This window comes from Zonotrichia albicollis, chromosome 25, assembly GCF_047830755.1.
Source record: "Zonotrichia albicollis isolate bZonAlb1 chromosome 25, bZonAlb1.hap1, whole genome shotgun sequence".
Lineage (NCBI taxonomy): Eukaryota > Metazoa > Chordata > Aves > Passeriformes > Passerellidae > Zonotrichia > Zonotrichia albicollis.
In genome coordinates, this window is record NC_133843.1 from 5793617 (window position 1) to 5819098 (window position 25482).

Below are 25482 nucleotides of genomic sequence, written 5' to 3' on the forward strand. Positions count from 1 at the left end.
GGAGGAAAAAAACAGCTGGAAGATCCCAAAACAAACAGAGTGAAGTGGAGGAGCTAAGGGGAGGCAGAGGTGTGAGATGGAGTGAGTGGCTCTTGGGGTGCACCTGGGCTGTTTTGGGATGGAAGGTGGGGAAATGACAGTGGGAGTGATGGGGTCAGAGGAACCAGTGGATGAAAGGATGAAGGGGAAGGGGCCTTGGGGGGCAGTGGGTGGGACACAGGGACCCATGGGGATCCTTGGGACAACAGGGACCACCAGGGACACAGGGACCCCCAGGGCGGGGCACATCCCGGGGGTCACCCAGGGACAGCAGGGACCATCAGGAGCACAGGGGGCCCTGTGGAGACTGCAAAGGCTGGAGGACATCTGGGGACATCGGTGCCGGCGGTAACACGGGGATCGCCGGTGAGCTGTGACGCCCGGGGTATAGGGAGCTCAGAGGGCACACGGGGAGCCCAGAGGAGCCCCGGGGACGCGGGGAGCCCAGAGGAGTCCCGGGGACGCGGGGAGCCCAGAGGGCACACGGGGACCGGCGGCGCCCCGGGGACACGGGGAGCCCAGAGGGCACACGGGGAGCCCAGAAGAGCCCTGGGGACGCGGGAGCCCAGAGGGCACACGGGGACCGGCGGTGACACCCGGGCCCCTCCGGCCCCGCCCTGTGCCGGCGCGTTAAGGGGCGGGGCCTCTAGATCGGCGCTCTCTGATTGGCCGGGTGCTCCTGATTGACGTGGGCGCCTGACCGGCGGGGCGGGCGCTTTGCGACGGCGGCGCTTGACGGCGGCGGCGGCGGCGGCGGGTGCGGGTCCGGGCGGGGGCGGCCATGCTGCTCACCGTGTTCTGCCTGCGCCGCGACCGCTCCGAGATCACCTTCAACCTGCAAGTGGACGCCGACTTCGAGCTGCAGAACTTCCGCGCCCTTTGCGAGCTGGAGTCCGGCATCCCCGCGGCCGAGAGCCAGGTCAGGGCCTGCCCCCGCCCCGAGCGCCGGGGAGGGCCCGGCCGGTGCCCCCGGGCTGGGAGCGGCCGTGCCTCTTCTCCCTCAGGGTCGGGGTCTCCCGGTCTGGGAGCGGCTGGGTCCATCCGGGATCCGCCCCGGCCATCCGGAGTTTGGGGTTGTTTGAGGCGGTGGGTCCCTCCCCTCGCGGACCTTTGGGGTTTGGGGTCAAACAAACCTCGCTTTTCCCTCAAAATCCGCTCGGGAGAGGGCTCCGAGCCCCCGGTGCCTGAGGGGGGCCGCTCCGCGAAAGGCTCGGTCCGCGCCCGCCGCGCAGCTGAAGGAGAGAAGATAATGTGGGTTTGTTTTGGTTTGGTTTATGTTGAGGTTTCGGAGGAATTTGAGGATTCAACGGGGCAGGAATTTGGGCGAGGGGAACAGGAGTGAGCCCGCGGGGAAGGTGGGGGCCCTTGGTGTCCTCAAACCCTGGGAAACGGGGCTGAAATGTTCGGGAAAGGGTTTATTTATCCCATCGAACCCCTGCCCGGTCTGGGGCGGAAAGGGCACATTGAGTCTTTTCCTCCCTTTTTTCCACACAGGTGTGGGGACCGAGCAGGCACATCCGTGTGGTTTTCCCAGCAAATTCCCCCTGCAGCCCGGATCCGGGGCTCGCTCGTGTGCCAGCACTCGGGGGAGGCAGCGTGTGGGGGCGGCTCTGGGCCATCTGTCTGGGCTTTGCTCATGTTTTGGGTTCAGTCCCGCGTGTTTGGCCCTTCCTCCCCGCTTGTCCTGGGCAGGGCGGTGTCGGCTCCTTCTCTCGGCGCCGGCCGTGCCTGGCAGAGTTTGTGGAGTTTGGCGGTGGTGGCTTTTGCTTCCCGAGCCTTTTCCCAGTCCAAATTAACAAAGTGTTTTTCCAGCCAAGCCAAGATTAGTCAGCGCTGGAAGAGCTGGTGCAGGGGCAGCCCTGGGGCTGTGCTGTCCCTCACCCAGCAGGTTTTTGACGTTTGGCTTTCCCTCTGCCTTGGGAGAGCCTTGTTTTCTGGAATGGGAGCTTGGTTGTGACAGGGAAACAGTCTCAGAGCAGGGGTAGGAAATCCGGGAAGGGTGGATTCTCTTTTAGGAAAAAAACCCCTTGATTTTGGGCAGGTGTAAAGGGAGAACCCAGCTCACACAAAGGTTCCCAGCAACCCTCCCGTGGCTGTCACAGCCACCAGTGAGCTCCCAGGTCTGGGGACAACCCCTGCATGGGGGACTCTGCTGTGGCTTTGACATCCCCAGGCATGAACTGGAGCATAAACTCCTCGCTGTCACCTTTGTCCCTTGTGTCATGGTGACCTGCAGCCCCGGGTCTGGTTTAGGCTAACGAGGGGTCACTTCTCTGTGTATTTTTGGCCAGGAGTTCCCTTGTTTGAGTTTTTCCAGCCCAGCTGACCCGTGTGGGGTTTGGGTGCTGCCAGCCCCAGGCGAGGGGAGCAGCGCTGCGCTTTTGTAGCCACCTCTGCTTCCTTCTGCTCATCCATCTGCCAGCCCTGCATCATCCCGAGCCGCGTCGTGCCGTGCTTGCCAGGCTGGTATTTGTCACTCCTCTCTCTTCTCTTCTGCCTGCTGTTGGTGAGGTGTTTTGAGGACCTTCAGTGGGGAGAACACATTGGACATCAGGAGGAGTTTCTTCATGTGAGGAGGGTGGTCAGGCCTTGGCAGGGGCTGCCCAGGGAGGTTTGGAAGTGTCCAAGGAAAGCCTGGATGTGGCACTCAGTTCTGGGGACAAAGTGGGGATTGCACCTCCATGATCTTAGAGGGCTTCTCCAGCCTCAGTGGTTCTATGAGAAACTTAAAAAGATACAAGTTATCACAGAAGCAGCTCCTTGTGTGGAAAGATTTTGCATTGTTAAATCACAAATAGGTGGTTTTACATTTACCAAACTTGGCTGTTTTCTGCCCTTTTTCTTCAGCCAAGGTAAATGTTGCATTGAAGGTGCTGTGTTGGCACGAGAGAGGATGAAATTCGTTGTAAGGGTCATGCAGGGTGGAGTAAAGCACTCAGTTTGTGGAGGAGGGTTAATGCCAGCCTTGTTCTCTGCTGGTTTGGGCAGTGAATTCCGGGTGCTGCAGTTTGGGGTGGGGCAGGGAGCTGTGAGGTGTCCAAGGGACGCCGTGGGCACAGGTCTGAGATAACAGAGGTAGCTGCTGGTGGCTGTGGTGATAAGAGGAGCTGGGCGAGGCGAGTGGAAATAATCTGACTTTCCAGTCTCCTCCACACAGCGAGGCCGTGGCTTTGTGGGAGAGGGGACAGGAGGCTCTCAGCAGAGCCTCACTCTTCATTCCTTCCCCTCATTTATCTTCTCTGCGTGCCCTCCATCTGTGCCATGCTCAGGAATATTTGATGGGCCCAGGAGTTGCCTTGATGGATGGCTGCAGGTGGTGTCCAGCGCTGCTGCCTGGGGTTCCCTGCTCCACAGGAAGGTTCTGCCCCCTGGCATTGTGCACAGCGAATCCATTGGTGCCTGCATCCCTGTCTGAGTCACCTCCAGAAGAACCCGTGTCTGGTGCCACCAACCAGACAATCAAAAAGCAGCAAAATCCAATCAGTTTGTTTTAAGAGTGGGGCAGAATGGGTCAGCAGTGGATTAATCTGTGCTGCTAATGGACGTGGCGAGTGCCAGGCGCTGAATTCATTGTCTGGGATGTAAGGCTGAACGCTCATAAATCCAATCCCAGCAAGATGACAGAGGTAAAGCCTCACTTAAACTGATTAACCGGTCTCTTGCAGAGTGTGTGTGCAGGGAATGTGCCATTTCAGATTTGGGTGTGCAGCTGGGATTTATGACACGCTGGCTGTGCTGCGGCCTCGGGCCGGTAACGTGAGAGGCTGTGCCGGGCCTGCCAGCCCCCGCTGACCTCGGGGTGCCTCTGGGCTGTGGGGTGGAGGCCACTCCCTTCCAAACCACTGAGAGGGACCTGGGTGTGCGGCAGCGCTGGGGCTGCACGCTCTGCTGGAGGGGAGCAGGCAGGAAACTCGTGCCTGCTTCCATCGTGTGTGTTTCCCCAAATCTCTGCTGCCCCACGAGGTTCTGGTCATTTGTGTTCCTCCTGCCTTGCCTTGTGCTGCTGCTGCTGGGTCTCCACTGCTGAGTGCTGCAGGGAGAGTCTGTGTAAGATGTTGGAGTTGCTGGAGTGACAGCCAGACCTGGAGACAGGTAGTGATTGGAGTTTTGGACCTTGTTGGATCTGCTCCCTGTGATAGCATCAGGCAGAGCTGCAGCCCATCCCTGCCAGCACTGCCAAAGCTGCTCCCACGTGGCTCAGCCAGCCCCAACCTGTGGCAAACGTGTTGTTGCTGAACTGGCCTTTTCCAGCCCCAAACAGACTGAGGTTTGGCTAAACAAGGTGGTATTTGTGAAATTTGATCGTGTGCCTGAGGGGTTTAGGCCAAGTTCTCCATGCTCTGGGCTGCTGCCAGGGCAGGAGGTGCTGGGCTGATCTTCCTGGTCTCACTGTGCTCCAGTGACAGCACAGAAACCTTCGTGCTGCCAGATGCCATTTCTGGGAACTTCTCTTCCAGGCTTATGTTACATTTTGGGCTTTCCCACAGCTGAGGGCTTCTGTAGGTATTACAGGTCTGATGTTCATGGAAATGTTCCTTGGGGGTTATTCACCTTTATCTCAGTGTTTTTATGTTAAGTCTATGGAGCCCTTGTTAAAGCAGGGTATCAAAGTAGAAATGGATGTGACTTTGTGTTTTGTAGTCACAAGGAGTTGATTCCCTGCATGGACTGGTGGCAGTGTGGGGAGCAGAGCTTTGAGTGCTCTGGGTCTGGAGAGTTGCATCACTGGGGTGAGCTGGGAAGCACAGAGCTAATGAATAAGGTCCCTGTAAAACTGGTTATTCTGGGGAGCTGTGTTGTGGCAAGAGGCAGAACGATGGATGTTGGGCTGGATCTACCTGGCTTGGTGCTGCTGGCATGTCTGCAGTTGTCCAGGGTCAGTGGGTGCTGACTTGGGGAAAGGGAACGCTGCAGAAAGTGCCTGTGGCTTGTGTAATTGTGGAGTTTGGGAATGTGGACAGACAGTCCTGGTCAAGACTTGCTTCCCTCTAATGATCTTGGCCTCTGATAGGGGAGACCAGCCCTTCTCCACGGTACCACAGCTGGATTTTTGGCAAGCCCAAGCCCAGGTTGTCCAGGCAGGAACATGCCTGAGGCCAGGCCTGTGAGGACATCACACCTTCCCTTCTGAAGCTTGACATGGATCCACAGGATTTATTGGAATGATTTGTTTCTTCTCCTATACAAAATAACATCTTGTTTTTGTTTTAACTTCTTCCCTGCCTGGTGCTCTCCTGGCACAGATCGTTTATGCCGAGCGGCCGCTGACCGACAACAACCGCTCCTTGGCCTCCTATGGCTTGAAGGACGGCGACGTGGTGATCCTGCGCCACAAGGAGACGGTGGAGCCGCGGCCCTCCCTGCGCTTCCCAGGTGAGACAGCTCCGTGCCAGCTCTGCCTGGCCTCTGGGGTTCATCAGCACTGCCTGGCACTGGCAGTGTCCTTTAGCACAGGGCTGAGGGGGGAGCGTGGCTGGGGTGAGGCGAGGGGGATTGTAAATGACCCAGAGGGCTTCTGATGCAGTGTGTTATTCTGAGGAAGGCAGCACCATTTTACTGTTCCTCTGAGGAGGTGTGGAGGCAGTGAGGAGGTGACTGGTTCAGATCAGGCTTGTTAAAGGTGTATGAGTTTCCTACAGCCACTGGTTCCCTTCGTGCTGGATGAGATGGCTCAGACCCAGCCTCTATGGATGTGTGTCCTGAACCTGTCCTGTGGCAGATTCCCTGAGAAGCCACATCTTGCCAAACCCCGTGGCTTAATCATGTGTGCATGCCAAAAGCTCCTCCGGGAATGCCTGAGTGGAGCCTCTGTCCTGCCTTCCACAGCTGCTCCCAGCAAATCCCCAACATAAAATATCCCTAGGAAAGGTGCCACAGGCTGAGAAGGGCGTGGGAGCATTGCTGAGGTCCTCATCCTGCCTCAGCTGGAGGATGGGTACCTGCAATGCAGGTCTGCAGGAGTGTTACTACTTTTTTTTCCCCCTGCTTTTCTTTAACCCAAGAGCCTCTGAAGTGCCTCAGAGCCACTGGGTTTAGCCCTGTAGTCCCTCCATGAGGAATTCACGTTTGTGAAGCAGGGAATAACCAGTCAGCAAGTGCATTTCAGGGGATTAGAAATGGGGCAGACAGACGAGACCAGTTACATAAATGAGCCAGCGTTGCTAACCCAGTAACCCGGGGATGTGGCTGCTGCTCAGGGAATCTGCTCTGGTGCAGCATTGAGGGCAGCTCTTCCTCCCCGTGCTTTTCCCAGCAGAACTGCAACCACGAAGCACCCACACGTGTGCCCTTCCTTTCAGGTCTGCCCAGGATCGATTTCAGCAGCATCGCCGTTCCCGGGACATCCTCGCAGCAGCCTCCGCCCCCTGCGCAGCGGCCGCGCCCCTCGCCCCCGGACGCGCCCTCGTTCCCTCAGGGCCTGGACAACCCGGCCCTGCTGCGGGAGATGCTGCTGGCCAACCCCCACGAGCTGTCCCTGCTCAAGGAGCGCAACCCGCCCCTGGCCGAGGCCTTGCTCAGCGGGGACCTCGGTGAGCCGGGCTTGGGGCTGGGATGTGCTGCATTCCTTGATAAAAGGTGCAGATAAAAGGTGCCAGGTGGGAGCACTCAAGGCAGAGGTCCTCCATTTCTGCGTGTATTTCTCCTGCTTGGCATTTTTAATATCCTCTTTAATATCTCCTACTCAGAAATATCAGAGGCACAGACAATTTGGGTGTCTGTGAGCACAAGTGACTCAGCTCCTGATTTTTACACTAAGATACTCCTTACTGCACATTTTCCAATAAAGGTGGTGTGTTTGCTGCAGCCCAGCTGGGACTCAGCAGAGAGCAGCACACTCCTAACCCAGCTCTGTCCATAGTGACCTTGTGCTGTGGAAGTGAATTGCAGAAAGGGAGAGGGAAAAGAGCAAGGAAATTGTGTTTTTTAGGAACTTTCTCAATAGAAATAGTCATAAATGTGTACGTTTCTGTTAATCTTGGAAGTGTGTTTTGGGCACAGTTGAAACCTCGTCCTTTGCTTCTTCTGTAGCTGATGTTGGTCCCTTGTTCTCCCTGTGGTGAAAGATTTGAACTCTGGTGTCCTTTAGGTGTGAAAAGAGAGGAGTTTTGGGCTGCAGTAGATGAGCTCCTGAACCTCTGCAGGATGTTTAGTTGGGAAATAAATCCTGTTGAGTGTGGAGAAATAAATGAAGAGAAGGAGCTTCTAGCAGGAGGTTTTATCCACTCTCAGGGTTAAATCTGAGTGATTTCTCTCTGTTAGAGGAAACCAGAGAGGAACTTCCATGTTGTCAGCCTGTTCTGTTTTTAGCTCTGCCTTTAGTTCATATCAGAGCTGAAGCTTTCTTTGCACTCTCAGGCTTTTTCATGCATCTTGCTGGGAGCTTTTCCCATCACCTTAAGCAGGGGTGCTGCTCTTGGCACAGGAAACCAGAGGTTAAGCCCAAGACACCCAGAACTGGCTCCTCTGCTGCTTTGCCTGATCTGTGGACATGAAGCTTTGACCCAGTTGTGCATTTTGAGTCCCAAATTGCCGCATTGGGCTGTCAGGAGGAAGTGCTTTGGGCTGGTTCTCCCTTGCTGTGCTGCACTGCTGCTGCTGGCAGCGTTTGGGCACAGCTCCAGCTCAGCTCCAGCTTGGATTCCCAAATATCTGCAGAGATCCGTGCCCTGTGGCTGTGCTGGATGAAGGCACTGCTGTACAGAAGCCTGATTTCAAAAATCCAACAGTCAAATATACCCAACACCTCCCTGAGCACAAACAGCCTTTGAGCCAGAGCTGCTGCCAGGGCTGCCAAGGCCTTTTGGGGATGTACATGACCCCATTCCAATGGTAAAACATGGCCAGAGGCCACCTGGAAAGTGGGAATCTAAAAACGGATCTTAAAATGTGCATTTAGACCTAGCTAGCACCTCCTGGTAGGCATTCAGCTTTAGGGGTTATAGTCTGTGTTTTTGCCATGTTCCTTGGGTTTGAAAGGAGTTTTGTCATTAGCCTTTGTGTGGTTTTTAAAATTATTTTCTCTATAAAATTGTATGTGCCAGGAAATTGAGTTTGATTGTGCAGTGTTTGGGTAGGAACATGAGGAGAGCGAGCTCTGTCCAGTTGCTTTTCATCTCGGCAGGTTCCCAAGTTTGCCACTGATCCTCTGAGGTCCTTCCACGCTGCCCTCAGAGGAAGCTTTTTCCTGTGTGCTGCTGAGTCTATTCCTCAGCTGGCATCAAAAGAAGCGTTTGCTGTGCCAGAATTTGATTTGCAAGAGTAATTTCCAGTCAAAAGCATTTCTTTATCTCCCTGTTCCCGCAGAGAAATTCACCAGGGTGTTGCTGGAGCAACAGCAGGACCGAGCCCGGCGCGAGCAGGAGAGGATCCGGCTCTATTCCGCCGACCCCTTTGATCTCGAGGCACAGGCCAAGATAGAAGAAGACATAAGGTAACAAACCAAAGTGGATTGTGGGCATTGGGGTCCTCTCTGGGGAGGAAAAACTGCTCTGTGCTTCCATCCACGGTGTTTTTTCCTCAGAGAAGGCAGAATCTAAGCACATTCCTTGTACCATGGAGTTTGTGTGCAGGGCAATGCTCTGGGCCACCTTTGCACGTGGGAAGGTTGGTGTCACAGGGAAATGAGGGCCTTTGCTGGGGACACAGCCATTTGTCGGTGAGGGGAGACTCAGACACTCAATAGGAGTGATAAGCAAATTCTGTTTATTGAAGAGAGCATCAGACACTTATACAGCGAGTAATAAGCTTATGAATATTCTGTAAGCCAAGCAATCTATTGGTTAAACTATGCCATGAACTCTTCCTCATTCCTTAGGGGTTACATCTCTCTTTTCTCATGTCTCTTTCACTGTTTGTTATCCCACCACAGCTAGGCCCAAGGACACTGCCATCTGTGCAGGTGCAGGACTTGGAATTAGCCATGGTTTTGTATTTTTCCATTTTCTAGCAGCTAAATTCCCAACAGGTTGGGATTTGGGAACATGGAGGTGCATCCCCCAGAAACGTGTCCCACTGAGATCAGAGTGTTGTTCCCTGTGAGAGTGGGAAGGCCCTGGCAGAGGCTGCCCAGAGAAGCTGTGGCTGCCCCATCCCTGGAGTGTTCAGGGCTTGGAGCAACTGGGACAGGGGAAGGTGTCCCTGCCCATGGCAGGGGGTGGCACTGGGGGGGCTTTAAGGTTTCTCCCAGCCCAAACCATTCTGGGACTGTGTGATACGAGGTGACAGCACTGTTATCTGTGCTGTGTGTGTGATGTCTTGGAGCTGCCTGAGCTGCTTCACTGCAGCACTTGTGGAGAGCACATCCCCCCTTGAGGCCTGGGGCATGTTTTGAGCCCAAGAGCTGGGCTGGTGCTGTCTCCCAGCTGAGCTCTGCACAGCAACAGGGCATTGTTCCTCCCAGCTGCCCTCGAGATTGGCTTTTGCATCCTGCTAATTGTTCCATGTCTGGCTAATTCACTGATGAGAGGCTCTGCAGAAATGCATCCTGCTCATCACTCACTCCCTCTTGCTGCCTTCCAGATGTAATTGTGTTGGGCTGAGGCTTGATTTCTTCAGCTGAGTGCTAAATCCTGGAGTTGGTTCATGGCTGGTGGTTTTCCCCTGATAACAAAGTGTCTGTCTGCTACAGACCCGTCGTTGGGCAGAACCAGAATTCACTGGTGGTAGGAGTGCTCTCACATTGCAACTGACAAGGTGTTGGTGCCAGATAAACACCCAGAAATGCAGAAAATAGATATTTGTAGGTAGTGAAACATTGCTCAGAGCACAGGAACGCTTCCCTTCTTCCTTAGATGAGGGACAGATAAAGGGGTTGTGCCCAAGGTTCTGCAGCTGTTTGGGCTGAGCCATCCCCAGATTTCACACCCCATCAGTGAAAAACGAAATGGTATCAGAATTGAAGCCTTTTCCCTTTTTGGGGAGACAAAGCAGTTTTGAATGCAGTCACTACAGATGCCCATCACTTGCAAGATTATCCTGGGGCTGTGAGGGATTTCTTGAAGAGCATTTTTTCTGTTGGCTTGAATTTACACCAAGGGCTGGTGCTTGTGGTGGTGTTCTTTCTGCTATTTTGCTCACCTCCCTCCTTTGCTATGCCTGGAAAAGGAAAGATACCAGGGAAACCTGAGGGTTTGAATGTTCAGCTGCTGTGTGGGATTCCAGTGATGTAGCTATTGGCAACACCTCCGTGTACCCTCAGCATGACTAATGAATCCACAGGTTTTTTCTCTGAGTTCTCCAGGTTAACATGGACATGGGGTTCCTGTTGGCAACACAAGGCTGTCAGGAGCTTGGGGTTGGAAGGGGCAGTGGCTGCTGGGCAGTGACTCACTGTCTCTGGGCTCAGCTGAGATCATTCCTGGCAATCTTCAGCTCCCAGGTCTGTGTTTCACTAAGGAAGCAGTGGTTTAAATGTGTGTTTGTAAGGTGAGCAGCAGCAGGTGGGATTTCCAGGTCTGTCTGTGAATCACAGGGATGTTACAAAGAATAGGTGACTGAAATTTTGGTCTCTCTCTTCTCCACAAAATTCAGGCAACAAAACATTGAAGAGAACATGACGATAGCAATGGAAGAGGCACCCGAGAGCTTTGGGCAGGTGGTGATGCTCTACATCAACTGCAAAGTCAATGGACACCCCGTGAAAGCCTTTGTGGACTCAGGTGCTTTCTCCACACTCTCCATCACTGAGGGCAACAGTCAACATTCCAGTAGTTTCCCCAAAATATCCTACAATAAAGCAATGCATGACAAGATTGTGGAGCATTTTACTGAACCCTGAGCACAGCCAGAGCAGATTGTGGGGAGAAGCAGTGTGGGAACACCCTGGATTAGGGCTCCTGGGACTTCCATGCCTGGAAGGTCTCTGCCATTGTGTGTGTCTTATCTCATTTTACAGGCAGGGAGATTTCACACACCTTTAACATGGTAGTTCCCACCCACATCCTGCAAGGAGAAGTTCCTGGGGTTGTTCCATCCCTACAGTAATGGTCAGTGCTGAGCTGTGTGTGGGCAGCCAGGTCAGCACAGTGGGATTCACAGGAAGCCTTTATCCCCTGGGGCAGGTGGGTTGGTTTCCCAGCCCCTGAGTGCCAGATCTTCAGCTCTTCCAGGAGAAAATACAAGTTTGTGCTGAGCCATCAGGATTTAACACCAGTTCTGTTAATGGCAGGTGCCCAGATGACCATCATGAGCCAAGCCTGTGCTGAAAGGTGCAACATCATGAGGCTGGTGGATCGGCGGTGGGCTGGCATTGCCAAGGGTGTGGGGACACAGAAAATCATTGGCAGAGTGCACTTAGGTAAGTACTGGCATTTTTGGGGCAGCTTTAGCAGGGTTTGACTGCATTTCCTGCACTCTTGGCACTGAGGATTGGTGCTGTAATTGCTAGGAGCTCCTGCAGAGTAAAATCAAAGTGCATCTGCAATGTGTTTGTTTGTCTTGGGCACGGAATTCTGTCTCATTTAATGCTGTAACACTTGGGTTCAGTGAGTCCCAGCTCCTGCACACACAGGACACGTTCTCTGGGGGCAAAACCCGAGGTGAATGTGAAACACCACGACCTTCCCTGTTTCAGGTGGCACTGCTGGGCAGGGTGAGCTGCTCAGGAAGCTCACACAGTGCAGTGTTTGCTGTTCCTTTGGAAAGAAAAGCCTCTGTGCTCTTGTGCAGCTTTTCTGGATGGAGGACACTGCCCTTATTACCAAAAAATCGATTCTGTTGCTGTTGCTGCTGCTTAGACTTGTGCTCTAACAAACTGTTTGCAGCCCTCAAGCTTGGAGGGTCAGAGAAGCAGGACAGGAGGTTCTCAGGCACATCAGCTTTTAAAATAATTCCTCTGGGACCATGGCAGGCCTGGCAGTCCTGGGGCTTGCACAGGGCCACACTTTCTGTGACCAAAAGGGTGCATCCGAGTGCTGGTTTCAGATTCTCCCAGACCCAAGTGGAAGAGCAGAAATCAGATTGTTGTGCTGTAGTGGGAACTTCTCTGCCTTGTGTTTCAGCTCAGGTGCAGATCGAAGGGGATTTCCTGGCGTGCTCCTTCTCAATCCTTGAAGAGCAGCCCATGGACATGCTCCTAGGACTGGATATGCTTAAGAGGCATCAGGTATCAAAACCTCTTTTAAACAGTTACCTGGCTCTTGCAGGTTTAGTGAGACGTGCAACAAAAGGACAGGAGGTTCTCAGGCACATCTAAAGTTTGTGAATTCATCTGAAGTTTGTGCACGCCTGGCCTGTGAATTCATGGGATTTTCCTGGGGAGAGTTGATGGTGGATTATCTTCCAGCCTGGAAGCACATCCATCATGGACAGCTCTAGGGTGTCTGGCTGCTGCCTGGAGCTTTTTGCTCTGATCAAAGATGCTCAGAGCTTTCCAACAGAATGATTTATTACAAATTGAGCCAGACAGGGCCCTTTGGTTAGAGCTGATACTCCTGGCCCACCCTTACGTGCTGCGAGCCGTCCGTTGGAGATGGATTGCCTGACCCTGTGTCTCCCTTCATCCCTGGGAGCCACCTGGCTCTCTGCAGGCCCTGACATGTGGATGTGTCGCAGACATTTCTTCATAGAAATCCTTTCTTTGGGATTTGTCCCTCTTCTGGGAAGCAGAGCCCCAGAAAAAGAATGTAAACAAATTGTTATTGGCTGCTGTGAAAATGTGGCAGGGGTTCCTGTGATTGGCTCTCCTTCCATGTGTACCATTAAGGGCCAATCACAGGAGCAGCTCAGGGGAGATTCCTTGAACACAGAACTTTGTTATTCCTTCCTTCTATTCTATTCTTAGCTTGGCAGTCTCTGCAAGCTCTCTCTTTATTCTTTTTAGTATAGTTATAATGTACTATATATCATACATCAATAAATCAAGCCTTCTGCTCAAGGAACAAGATTTTCGTCCTTCTCTCACCCCAGTGACCCCTTAATGTCACTGTAATCTGGATGCTCTCTTGCAGTGCTCCATTGATCTCAAGAAGAACGTGCTGGTGATTGGCACCACGGGCTCTCAGACCTCCTTCCTGCCCGAGGGGGAGCTGCCCGAGTGCGCGCGCCTGGCGTACGGCGCGGGCCGCGACGACGTGCGGCCCGAGGACATCGCCGACCAGGAGCTCGCAGAGGCAATACAGAAATCCGTAGAGGAAGCAGGTACCAGCAGGAGCTTGCTTGAAACAGGAATCTGTGCATTTCTTTCTGCTGCATGTCAGGATGTCTGTGAGCTGTTCCCCTTCCGGCTCCTGGGAGCAGCAGCAGCCAGTAAAGGGTGGAGAGAAGGGGTTTTATTCTTGCTTGTGGCTTCTGAGTGCACTTCTCTCTTCCTTTCTGGGCTGCAGAACCTGCATGGAGGCATTCAGGGCTGTGAGCTGTTTATTTGATGCTCTCCCTGCAGCTTCCCACCTGCTCTGATTTCCTGGCCCTCAAGCTGTGGAGGTTAATGGTTCTCTGTGGCTGGGATCACGTTGTAGTGCCCAGCAGGGCCGTGGCTCAGCTGTGCTGCTGCTGCAGCTTTGGGGAGGCTCCCAAAACCCTGCTCTTATTGGCTGCACCACGAAAAATAGAGCAGCTGTAGCAGTGACAAAAGTTCATGACAATTTTTAGAATTCGCACTATTTCAGCGTTTTTCCCTGCAATGGTGCTCGTGCCCTTGGAGGGGGAATTGCCTCCTTGCAGTTGCTCAGAAGTTCAAAAGCTGAATTCACATCCTCAGCCTTAAATATGACCTGCAAAGAGAACTTTCACCCTCCTGCAGTTCTGTTCCCAGTGTCCCTAGAGTCCAAATGCTGCACAGATGGCCACGTGGAGCTTTGGTGGCTGCAAAGTTGAGCGAAGTGATTTTATTTTCAGCCAAATAGCTGAAAGCTGAACTATGAGCCAAAACCAGTCTGAAACTCAAATTTTCTGTTCAATTCCCCCCTTAGTTCAGTTTTTAGCTGAAGGGGAAAGTCATTATTTTTTCCCTGCTGTTCCAGAGAAGCTGTGAATACCTCAGGGTATATTCCTTAAGCCTTTTCCAAAACTTTTAAAGATAACATTTTATATCCAAGAGTTCTCTAGAGACCTTTGAATTTTACTGCTCATTTTCCCTCTGAAAGAACACAGTAAATTCTGCTTCCTACACACATGTAGAACTCTTTGCTGGGTCAGGTTTAGGCTGATCAAGTTGATTTCAACATTTTGCTTGCTAATATTTTAAGACTCTAGCATGCCCATATTTAAAATTGAAATGAGAAAAAAAGATTTAACCATATATTATATGTATATTTATATGTCTATTAGATACTAAAATTTTTATATATATGTATCTATATATATATATATATATATATATATATATATATATCTAGTTGAAATGCACTGAAATTTTTCTTTAACACCTCCCAGTTACTGTTTCACAACCCAAAGAGTAAGCAGTTAGTTATAAATAACAAGAAGTTGATTACATTAAGGGAAGCACAGGACTGCACTTATTGCTCCCTTTGGCCCATTTTCTTCCATCCTAAGAATATAAGTTTTCCAGAAATGTAAAAAACCTCAGAAGGAAGGTCTGGCTTTAATGAATCAGTAAGAAATAGTTTAAATGTGTGACTTTGCTAGCCAAATTTGAATGTTTGTTAACTGAAGTTGCAGCCAGCAGAGAGAAACACAAACATGGGTTTGACCTTGTGATGGGGTTTTGGTGTTGCTGAAGGTCAGGCTCAGAGCTTGGGCTTTGTCTGTGCCCACAGCCTGGAAGGTGGAAATATCAGTTCTTTCCTGTGAAAACCTGGAGCCTGGGTTAGCTTTCAGAATATATTTCCACTTTGGATGAGGCTTTGCAGATATTATGGTTGGTTAAATTTAGTTCTCAGTTGAAAGAGAACTAAATAACAAGCAAACCTCAGCCCAAACTATGAGTCTTTACAATAAAAGCATTTTAGACAAGTTTTTTAAACAGAAAAGTGCCTGAAATGAATTAAATCCAAGCTGCTTATGTACAACATATGGTTCTAAGGACCACGAGGCTTTGTTCAGCACTTGGACACTTTGTGTTGATGCTGAGGAATGTAAAAGATTTATGGGAATAGGAAATCCATTCTGTGTGTTCACTTAGTGCCCATAGAACACTGAGGCACAGATCTAAAGTGGCTCTTGTTCAGATTGACTGTGACAGCCCTGACAGTTCTAGACACAGTGCTGGCCTCTGGCCCATGGGCTTTTCTTGGCTGTATCCTAAAATGTCAGCACATTCCTTTTTTCTCTCTTCCAAAACTTGAGTTGCTGCTAGGTGGTACCAAGAGAACCAAGAAAGGAAAAAAGAGAAAACGGAAGAAGGACAGAAAGAGAAAGTGATGCAGTTCCAAAGACGCTCAGCTCCCCACAACACGTGTGTTCTTTTATAACTGGAGCAATTTTTGCTGCCTTCCAGGAGATGGTACAACACCAATGGCTGCCTGCACCTGGAGGCTATTAAAGTGCTTGTTTGAATGCACCTGGATTATCCTTGAGCTTTCTTTAATCCCCTGAAGTCCACTTTAGGGAGCCTCATGATTTCTGTCAGCTGCTTTGCTGATGGTTCAGCATTTATGGAAGGCAGCTGAGGTGGTGGTGGGGTTCACTGAGATCCAGGACCTCCACATCCTTATTTACCTCTGAGGGCTTGATGCTCTTTTGTGCCCGTTTCCCACCACTGGGGAACTCAGTGATCATGGAGCATTTACAAACCTGGCAGCAAAACTGGAGCTGTTTTGCTGAGGAGGAATTGTAGCCAGGCAGCTCATCCCACACACACCTTTGCATCCAGGCAGCCTCAGTCCAAGTCAGTGCCACCACAAACAGCTCAGGCTGTTCTGGGTACAGAGAGGGCTTTATCCCTGATGATGCACTTTGTGGGGAAGAGTTTGTTCCTGGTTTTAGCTGGATCAATATCCCTGGTGGGGCTGGGACTGTTACATCTACCCCAGGAGAAGGATGACACTTAATGGAAAACCAGCTCCTGCTGCTACCTCAGTGCAAATCCCTGATGTGTCTGATCATACCCTAATTAGTGATCCAGCAGGTCAAAAGACAGTTCTGCTTCCTCCCTGAAGGGCTGGTTTGGAGCAGAGACATGAATGTAATCATTCCACACAGAAACAGAAAGGATCCCTCTGGTTTTCATGCATATCCTCTGTCACAAAGCTCTTTGCCACCCTTAGGAAAGATGAGCAGTGGGGTGGTGTCACAGCAGGTGCTGCACTGGTTTGAGTTAACAGAGAATAAAAGGAACAGAGAACAGAAGGCTGAGGACAGGCAGGTTTCTGTTGTGTTGTGGAATTTAACGGGATTGTGGCTGGAGGTGTAGGCATGGCAAGCTGTGCCCCAGTACTCTGTAAAGAGACTCCAGGCAAACCAGTGGGGTGTGTTTAGGAGCACTGAGTTTGGGAAGGGGAAGGGCAGCAAATCACAGAGCCTGTGTGTGTGATCTGTGGGGCCAGGACAGGCCCTCCTGCAGAGGTCCTGTGAGTGATTGAACGAGTGCTGGGGTGCTGATACATCAGCGAGATCAGACTGTCAGCAAGATAAGGTCACTTAATCTCCCCTGATAACCACAGCCAGCGTTCAGTGCTTCTGATAGAGACCTGCAGTTCATCTGCTCTCTGTGAGGACAAGGAAACTGTAAGCTGAGCTTGATTTTTGGGTGTTTCTCCTTTGCTTTGCTCTTCCCAGCCTTGGGCAGCAGTTCTTTTGGGGGATTTCTTTCCCCCTACAATCTCACACTTCCCTTTTGCAGCCAGCTGGTGTTTGGACACCTTCTCTCGGGTCTGATGGCACTGCTGGGAGCACAACCCAAGAACTGTGTTGCCATCTCAGTTCCCATATCTCTGAAATGTGTCTCCTGAGTATCTCCAGCCAAAGGCAGAACAAACAAGTACAGCACGAGACACATTGTTATATTGTGTAGAGTTTACCAAGTGTCTGGTATCACCCACAGACTGCTCTGTGCCATAGCCAGTACAGAACAGCCTTTAAACTGTGCTCTGGCAGGGTTATTCTTGCCTTGGTGTGCCAGATTTGCCAGCAGAACCTTTGTGGGAGGCAGGAGCTCCTGCAGCCTCGGTGCCGCTGTGCTGGACAGTCAGGAGGGAGCTGTGCAGGACTGTAACCATGCATGGTGTGTGCTCTGAATGCTAACACGAGTTTGGTGTGTTTGTTTCCTAATCCAAACAGAGCGTCGGAAGCCTTGATGCATGTAGTGTGTGTTTACTGCAGCTGGAGTGGGCCACAGACCAGGTATTTAGAGCCACCCGTTCCAGTTTGTGCTGCCCCGGTGCTTCTGCTGTGTCCTGACTGCTCCTTTCCTTTTGTCTTCCATAGAGAATAGTGACAAAGAAACTACCTCACTGGAAATGCCCTCATTACCAGCTTCTGATGGGTTTCAAAATCCAGTCCAGTCTTCAGGACTAAATTCCAAGATCTCTAATCCCACAAATCAGTTACTTGATCGTTCTGTCTCTGCCCCTGCTTCAATTTGCTCATCCAAATCCAGCCTTGCAGAGCCCATTGATCCTAGAGCCGTCGAGACTTCTGACTCTTCACCTGAACACCAGATAACCCCAGGAAAAGAACCTGCTCTGGAATTACAGCATCATTCCAAAAGCTCTTCCTTGGCAAATAATGACCCCTCTCTGCACACCGGAGATGGAACCTGCTCCAGTCCAGCTTGCCTTTCACAGAAGACACTCAAAGAAACATTTAGAGCTGACATTTTAAAGGAATGTGATAAAGAACAAGATCATGGTCAGGAACATCCTCTGGAAGTGACAAAAGTCCATTTGGATGACACTGCTGCCAAGCACAAGCAGGATAAAGATGTCTGTCTGTCTTCAAAGCAGGAGCAAAAACATGAGCTTCCCACAGACCATCAGATGTGCAAAGAGCCAGAAAAGGAACATCTTGAGGAGCAAACTGAGACAACTGACCCAGAACCTCCTTGCTGTGTTGGTGGGCTTGAGAAACCTCCTGTGGCTGAAGCCAAACCGCCAGAAAATCCTCCCATGGCAATGAGAGATGAACTGGAGAGAGCAGCTCTTTCCTGTGTGAAAGGGAGTATCCACCTGTCAGCCTCCTGTAGCCATGTGCACATGGAAGCCTCCATGGAAATAGATGCAGTGGAGCAGGCTGCAGCTGAAACACAGAGCTCAGCAAGGCAGCAGACTGAGAACAGACATATTTCCAGCCTGAACTCAGAGGCTCTCTCCATGGAGGTGGAGTTGCTCAAGTCTCCGTCCTCCTTGAGTGATCCCCTTCCCACCAGGGATGTCCTGCAGTCTGAAAGCGCCAGTGAAATTCCTGCAGAGTATCACAAGTCAGCTAATTTGGCAGCAGACAGCTCTTCCCCCTCCAGCACCCAAGAGCTGGACATGGATGCAGGAAGACCTTCAGAAGAGCAATGTTTCCCTCTAGCATCAGCCTTGAAAGAGCTTCACAAACTCTTGGTTATCAGTCGGCAAGGAGAATGCAAGATCCTTGCCTCAGAAGAAGTCTCCCAGCTGGAAACGGTTCAGAGAGAGCCAGCAGTGCAGCAGAAGGGACTTGCTGAAGGTGAGCAGAAAGGCTTGGATCCAGCCAGCCAGGAGCAGAGCTGTTCCTTCCCCGAGACAACACCTGAGGGTGGAGAAGCAGAGGGGAGGCAGCCCTGTGATTGTGGCAGAGAGCACATCAGCAGCGGGCCCCTCAGTGCTGGGCAGCCTGTGCTCGGGGCGGGAGCTTTAGAGGGAGAGAAGGGCTCAGGTAAGAGCGATGTGGGCGTGCTGAGTTCTGCAGCCAGCCCTGGGCAGCAGCAGAGCCCAGAGCAGAGGGAGGGTTTGGCAGGAGGTTCTCAGAGTGCACCTAGCCCAGCTTTGCAGCAGAGCACGCCTGGTTCCTCCACACCTGCTGCGGGTGAAGGAGCACCAGAGGATACTCAGGGCCTGTTCAGTGCTGGGAGAAGTGGCAGTGCTGCTCCTGCAGGTCCGTGGCTGCTGGGTGGCAGTGAGGAACCACTGCTGAGCCCCCCAGCTGCCTACACCAGACTGACTGAAGCAGGGGCTTCCTCACCCCCTGCTTTCCCTGTGGCTGATGTCGACCGGATCCTTGGTGCTGGTTTTACCCCACAGGAAGCTCTCCAGGCCCTGGAACAAGCGGGTGGAAATGCAGATCTTGCTCTTCTCATTTTGCTAGCCAAGAGCATCGTTGTCCCCACGTAACTGTGGAAGAGGGAGCTGACTGGGGGATCTTTTCTTCTACAGGAGTATCTCAATTACACACCACAATGGACGAGCAGAATGTTGAGACAGATTTTTTTAATTATTTGCAGCCAAAGTAACACATCTCTTCTGTTTCACTCGTTAGATTTGGGCTTTGAAAGGAAAGAAAACGTCCTTGCATTGTGTGGACAGGATAGCTTTTAATCATGCATACTGGATTAAAACTACTAGTTTTATTTAAATGTACAATTTTAGAATAACCTCCAATGCTACGAATAAAAAGCAGCAGCCACTGTGCTCACTGCCCTGTCAGGCACAAGCAGTTTGTGATGGGAATTGGCCACACGTGCACAGGAGGGGAGGTGCACACTGGGTCCAGCGTGGGCTCTGGATGTGTTGCAGCTCCTTGGAACCCAACATCCAGCTGTTGAGATTATTCTGGAAGCTACTAAAGGTGTGTAAATGCTCCTGGATGTGTAAGGCTTTTGCCAGAGGAGTGAGGGGGTTTTTGGGAGTGTGGGTTTTTGTGTGTGCATGGGGAAGGCTGATGCTTATTTTTGCCAAACCCTTTTATGCTTTGATTTCGAGTTGGACTCAATGATTCTTGTGTGTCCCTTCCAACTCAGAATATTCTGTGATGCTCTTGGGCCAGTGTGTTCCAGTTTACAACATGGGGATAGAAGAAGGGAAGGGATAGAATTTGGTGCTACCAAAACTTATAAGATACATTTTAACTTATTTGGAGATGTGCTGGTATTAACTGTAAGGGGAGGGGAGGGGGGGGAAGGAGTATTTACATTTTGTTCTAGCCTTGCCCACATCATGTTTTTCCTCATGCAAAAAGAACAAGCTCAACCAGTTTAAGGCTTAACCTTAATGGTGAATTTGTTTAACAAACCAGCTGTGTGTTACGGCTCCAGATCTCCCTGTGCCCGGGGAGGAGTGAACTTCATCTCAGTGGCTCCACGCAGGGCTGTGATCAGAAGAAGGAGGAATCTGCTTTGCTGTGGTTTGTCTGGATGTCTGGGGTTGGTTGGTGGCTGTGCATGCCTGGGGGTGCTGATCTGACTCTGACACCTCCTCCAGAGCCAGGGCTCCCCAGCAGGGTCACAGAGCAAATGCACTGATGTGGCCTCTGCGTTACAACCATCGTGGCCTTCTGGGAGACCTCTGGTGAGTCCCCTGAGCAGTGAGGCCTCACCGAGGCTGTGCTGTAGGAAGCCCTTTCCAGATGCTCTTTTGAGGGGGAAGAACTCCTTTGTGATGCTCTGTCAGGGCTGGGGAAACAAAATTTTAAGTAGGAGCTTTGGTTCAGTCCCACTTGCAAATCTCAGAAGTGGCTTCGTGTTTGGTGTTTGTCTTGACACGTTGAGCTAAACCTGGAGCAATGGCTCAGCAGCACCAGACACGTTTTTGTTCATGGCTTCCATGTGGTCTTGTGGCTGTCTCAGGCCTGTGTCCTGGTGTTTGTGTTCCCTGTTGCTTGAGCAGGTCTCCTGTGTGTGTGCTGGGCTGTTTTTGTGCAGGTGGCATTTAAAAACACCGATTTGGTTTCATCTGTCACCTCCCAGGAGTCTGTGCTGTCATTGAGTGCTGGTGTCAGATTTGCCTCAGACACTTGGGCAGCCAGGAGATCCTCTGGAGTAATAAAGGGCTTTAAGGCATTCTGCTGTCAAATGGAGCTTCCCCATGAGCTGGGACAGTACCATCCAGACCTGGAGCTCCCAGACAGGTTTGGCTTACATCCCTCTGCTTGTGATGGCAGCAGCAGGCACTGCACCTTGAGGGAAGCTGTGCTTGGCTGTCTGGGGCAGCACCCAGTGATTCACTTGAGGCTCAGCTCAAAATGAGGTACTGGGGCCAGACTGCAGCTTCCTCATCTTCACCGGGCAGGTGGCAGAGTTACCCCTGCTGAAGGTTTGGTTTAATATTCTCCTTCCAATGAGCACCTCACATCAGCAGGAGCCCCTCTGTGAAGGGCAGGCTTGGGCTGGTACAGGAGCACAGTGTCAGCAGGTCTCCTTAGAAGCTTTAGGATCTATCAGAGCCATTCCTGTCTGCATCTGCTTCACCATCAGAAGCAGCAGCAATGAGGCTCCCAGATCCAAAATGACTTCAGATGGCTGAATCTGCTCCTGATTCACACTGCAGGGCTTGGTGAGGTGGCCCTGGGAGCAAAGGAACACAGGAGCCAGGGGCAGGTTGGCTCTGTTGGATGGGGGAGAGCTGAACCTGCACCCGTTGCCTCTGTGTGGATGTACTGCCAGCTGCTTGGAGCAGCAGATGTTGGCCACTCAATGTTGGCCCCTCAGTGTTGGCCACTCAGCGTTGGCCACTCAGTGTTGGCCACTCAGCGTTGGCCCCTTGTGTCTCTCTCTCTGTTTCAGGAGCCCTTGCTCAGCTGGCCCACGTGGTGCTGCTCTGCACCAAGCTGGTGACAGGCTCTGCTCTCACGGCCACGCTGACTTAGGCTGCACATACAGAATTTATGCTATAAAAGCTTTAGAGCATCAGCCAATCTGCTTCAGTGCTCACTTTTATTCCTTGTCAAATATAAGTTTTGAATCCCACCCTTCTGCCAAAGCTGTATGGAAGCATTTATCCATAGTGCTAGAATTCCGTGGGTAACTCTCCCCAGACTGCTAGAAACAAACCCTGACCCCCAACTGATAAATATCTCTAAAACTCTTTTATCAAGTAGGTCCAAGCCTGGTGATTTAAATCTCTTCATTTCCAAGCATTGCTTTGAGTGAATGGCTATGTGCTGCTAAATTAGTGAATAATTTTTTTAGGAGCAAGATGTAGTATAACATTGGGGCAGTGGTGAGTACTTCAGGTTAAAATAAAATGTAACAGAATGTGTGCTTAGCCAACGCTGTCTGAAAGTTGTCTTTGTTTCAACGTGTGTCCTCTCTGCTGCATGCACATCCTCTGTTCAGCCTCCAGCAGTCCCTCACTGCTCCCTGTGCTGACCTGGCCCTCAGAGTGGGAGTTTGTATAGGAGAGGAGGGATGGCAGAGTGCTGTGGCTTATTGGCTACAGCAGGGCATGGAGGTGCCACCAGCAGCTCTGCAGGTTTCCAAGGAGCCAGGTATTCCAGCCTAAAATCAGGCACTCTGTTCTTTTCTCTTCTCCCTCCTCATTAACCACTGCTGCAGTGTCCTGAATTCACATCACTTAACAAAGGATTTCACCATGGCAGTCCAGCTCTAGAGAGGAAAGCAGAGCTCTGAAGCTGCTTTGTAAAGCTGCCAGCACCTGTGGGGACCCAGGTGGGCCTGTAGAGCTTCTTTGTGGGTGTGCCCTGAACCACTCCTGCTCTCTGAGATTTACTTTTTTCCTTAAAAATACCGAAGGAATTCACTCGGCCTCTTGGTGACTGCGTGTTTGTGTACACGAGGCCACAGGTGAACACAGGGGTGATGTTTAGTGGAATCCCAACATCTGGAAGTTTCTGGGCATGGGTAATTCTGACAAGAGGAGGGAATATTCCTGATGACTGTTCCTGGCCTGTTTACCTGCTGCAGGACAGAGCTGAGCTACGCTGTTACCGTGACAATCTCTGCCTCCTTGCTGTGTATGTTTAACTTTTCTATGTAGACACTCGGTCTCCAGGACTGTTAACCTTGTCTGTCCTCCATGTTCCCCTCTTCTGTGTCTCCCTCTTGCTGTCTCCTCTCCTCAAAAGTAGCAATATTTAAGTGTACTTGCTGAATGCTCAACTTCAGATCAGTTTTCTGTAAAACTATGCCATTGATGAACAAAAGGAGGAGCAGGTCCTAGAGGTTTCTTCACCAGACTTGGACTTCCTGCCAAACAGCTCCCCAGAACTCTTAACAGAAATTCAAAGAGGAGAAATCCAGAGGTGTTTCTGCCTGCCTCTCTCGGAAGTCAGCCTGGGAAACGAGGTCAGTTCCATGTCCATCATTCCCCTCTGAGCGCTCGAGATTTCTTCCTGCACTGTGTAGATGAGGCTTAGTCCGTGACCCAGAGCGCAGGGGGCTGGGTCACACTTTGACTGATGCTTCAGAGTTTTACAGACTCACGTAGGGAACTTGAGGGAATCAATACTCAGGAATCCTAAAGCTGGTTGTGTTTTGTGTCATTGACTCTCGTGGGCTGAACACGCTGCAGCCTCGCAGGCGGCTGAAGAGAGGAGTGGGTGTGTCATCAATGGGATGTGGTTCTGCCCAAAGTAATACACACTTGATTCTTTTTTGATTTTTTTTTAATATTGGGGGACTGTTTATCAACAAATTATGTGTAAAAAAAATTTGATATTTAAAAAAAAATGAATAAACACTTTATCATAATGCTGCTTGGTTGGTCTGTCTGTATTTCTGAGGTTGGCAGCTCTGCACTCAAATTCTTCAGTGCCTTTTTTTCCCAAGGCCAGTGGATTTTCTGTAACATAAATGCTGTCATTTTGAACAGAATGAGTAGAAATCTGTGGGTAAAATTATTGAGATTGGGAAGGCCTGAGAACAGACTTGAGAAATTCCTGTATTCCCTTTCTTTGGGGATGGGCTGTTGGGTCCTTCATGAAGGACTTGGGAAAGCATCTGAGTAAACATAAAATGTAGCACTTGGCCATGGCCCTGTCTGCTGGGAAAGTGAGTGGGACACTCCTTGTCTCCTACCTGAATACCTCACTTCCAGCCCAGTTAGCAGATGGAGATTTATTTTTCTGGAGCTGGAAGCTAATTTCTTGGGACATTAAAAAAATTGGGATTTAAAGCCCTGGAAAGCTCATTAGAGTTTTAGTTAGAAATAGATTTTTTGCAGTCCCATTCTCTTAGTGTCACATAGTAGAACAGGTTTTGGTAGGGAGGTGTAGAGGATATTCCTCCTTTGAAACTTGGGGCACAGTCACTAACCCTAAGTTAGTGACTATGCCCCACAGTTCCTTATTCAAATCTAGAAAAACTTCCACTTTTCCTTGTAACAGCCCTGAGGTTTTGGCCATTTTAAATCCCTGCTAACCAGAGCTGTGGGTGCTGGTGCCAGGTGAGGGACACAAACACAAGGGGTTGTGATTCAGTGACCGTGACAAACTGGGCAGTGGTTTCCTCCTCACATGTTCAGAGCCCTGCACGTGATGCTGGTGTCACTTAGAGCTAAGTGAGGTCATTATCATGCAAACAACAATTTGAATGCAGCTCTCAGGGTGGGAAAAGGGAAGGTTTGATGTGTGGGCTGCTACAGCCTCATCATACATTGGCCCAAGGGTTGCTGTGATTTCTTCTGCTGGGAGATGATTTAAGGATTGAATGCCCTGGTTCAAAACTACTTTGAGCAGTAGTTTGTTTGTTCTACTTGATGAAGATGATTTTATTTTGGTAATGTGTAAAAATTATGATTAATGGCTCGGTTGTGTTCATGTTTAGGATTGTCCCAATCTGAACTGGCCTGGTGTCCTGAAGTTTAACAAGGTTAGGCTGTGGCTGCCCCTGGATCCCTGGCAGTGCCCAAGGCCAGGCTGGACAGGGCTTGGAGCAGCCTGGGACAGTGGAAAATGTCCCTGCCCATGACAGGGGTGGATTGGGATGAGCTTTAAGGTCCCTCCACCCAAACCATTCTGGGATTCCATTAATGGGGGCACTGGCACCCTGAAATCTGCAGCCTTTGTACAGCCAAGAGAGGCTCAGGCCCCGTGCCATAAATGTGCACTCCAAGTTGATGTATTCCTTGGTTATATTCTGTGGGCCTTTAGGAGTAGAGGTCTCCTATAAACTTCCTGCAGAAGTTCCTGGAGTTTAACAATAACAGCTGGAGGTTCTTTGAGCAGTCCCGTGGATGCAGCAGCTGCATTAAGAGCAGGATGCAGAGAGGTGAGTGTTCCTTCATGCAATTTCCTGCCTCACAGTAGATCAAGGAATGGTCAGAGCAGGAACATGACTGAGCCATTGCTCAGGAATTCTGCAGTGCCTCCATCAGCCCCTGCCTGGCCCGTGCCTGGTGTGGCTTTGCCAAGGGAACATTTGGGGCCAATACTGGGATTGTCACCAAAATGGGATTTGGGAAATCCTGCTGGCCCACCTGGCTTTTCATTCACTGTGACCTTACATTGATTATCTGCTGTGCCTCATTCCCTGGGGTAACTGGGGGTGCTGGGACCCCCGGAAGTGACCACTAGACTGTGACATAATTACCTGCAGCAACCACTTGTGCTAATTACAAGGTGCTGTGTGCTTGCCAATAAAGCACTGAGTCAAACACAAGGATGTGAGTGGCTGGTGACTGAAATCCC

General features: G+C 51.0%; 1 protein-coding gene across 5 annotated transcripts; it reads left to right on the plus strand.

Annotated features, from left to right (window-relative positions):
- The first annotated feature begins 752 nt into the window (after positions 1–752).
- Positions 753–23550, plus strand: DDI2 (DNA damage inducible 1 homolog 2). Of its 5 annotated transcripts, XM_005496231.4 has the most exons (10): positions 754–958; positions 5283–5412; positions 6339–6569; positions 8344–8470; positions 10570–10697; positions 11207–11335; positions 12039–12142; positions 12987–13176; positions 17215–17277; positions 17362–17500. In XM_005496231.4, exons 1-9 carry the CDS (start codon positions 821–823, stop codon positions 17229–17231), a joined length of 1194 nt encoding a protein of 397 aa, XP_005496288.1. In that variant the 5' UTR covers positions 754–820; the 3' UTR covers positions 17232–17277; positions 17362–17500. The 5 variants fall into 5 exon arrangements, with proteins under 5 accessions (XP_074414975.1, XP_014129089.2, XP_005496287.1 ...); XM_074558874.1 differs by lacking the exon at positions 17215–17277 and having other exon boundaries at positions 753–958; positions 17362–23550; XM_014273614.3 differs by lacking the exons at positions 17215–17277; positions 17362–17500 and adding an exon at positions 15283–17198 and having other exon boundaries at positions 753–958.
- Positions 23551–25482: the final 1932 nt, after the last annotated feature.

Excerpts from the sequence above, each read along its gene's own strand:
- DDI2 (XM_074558874.1), top strand. The coding sequence starts at position 821 with ATGCTGCTCACCGTGTTCTGCCTGCGCCGCGACCGCTCCGAGATCACC. Across the intron at positions 959-5,282 it reads TCCCCGCGGCCGAGAGCCAG|ATCGTTTATGCCGAGCGGCC; the intron begins GTCAGGGCCTGC and ends CTCCTGGCACAG. Across the intron at positions 6,570-8,343 it reads CTTGCTCAGCGGGGACCTCG|AGAAATTCACCAGGGTGTTG; the intron begins GTGAGCCGGGCT and ends CTGTTCCCGCAG.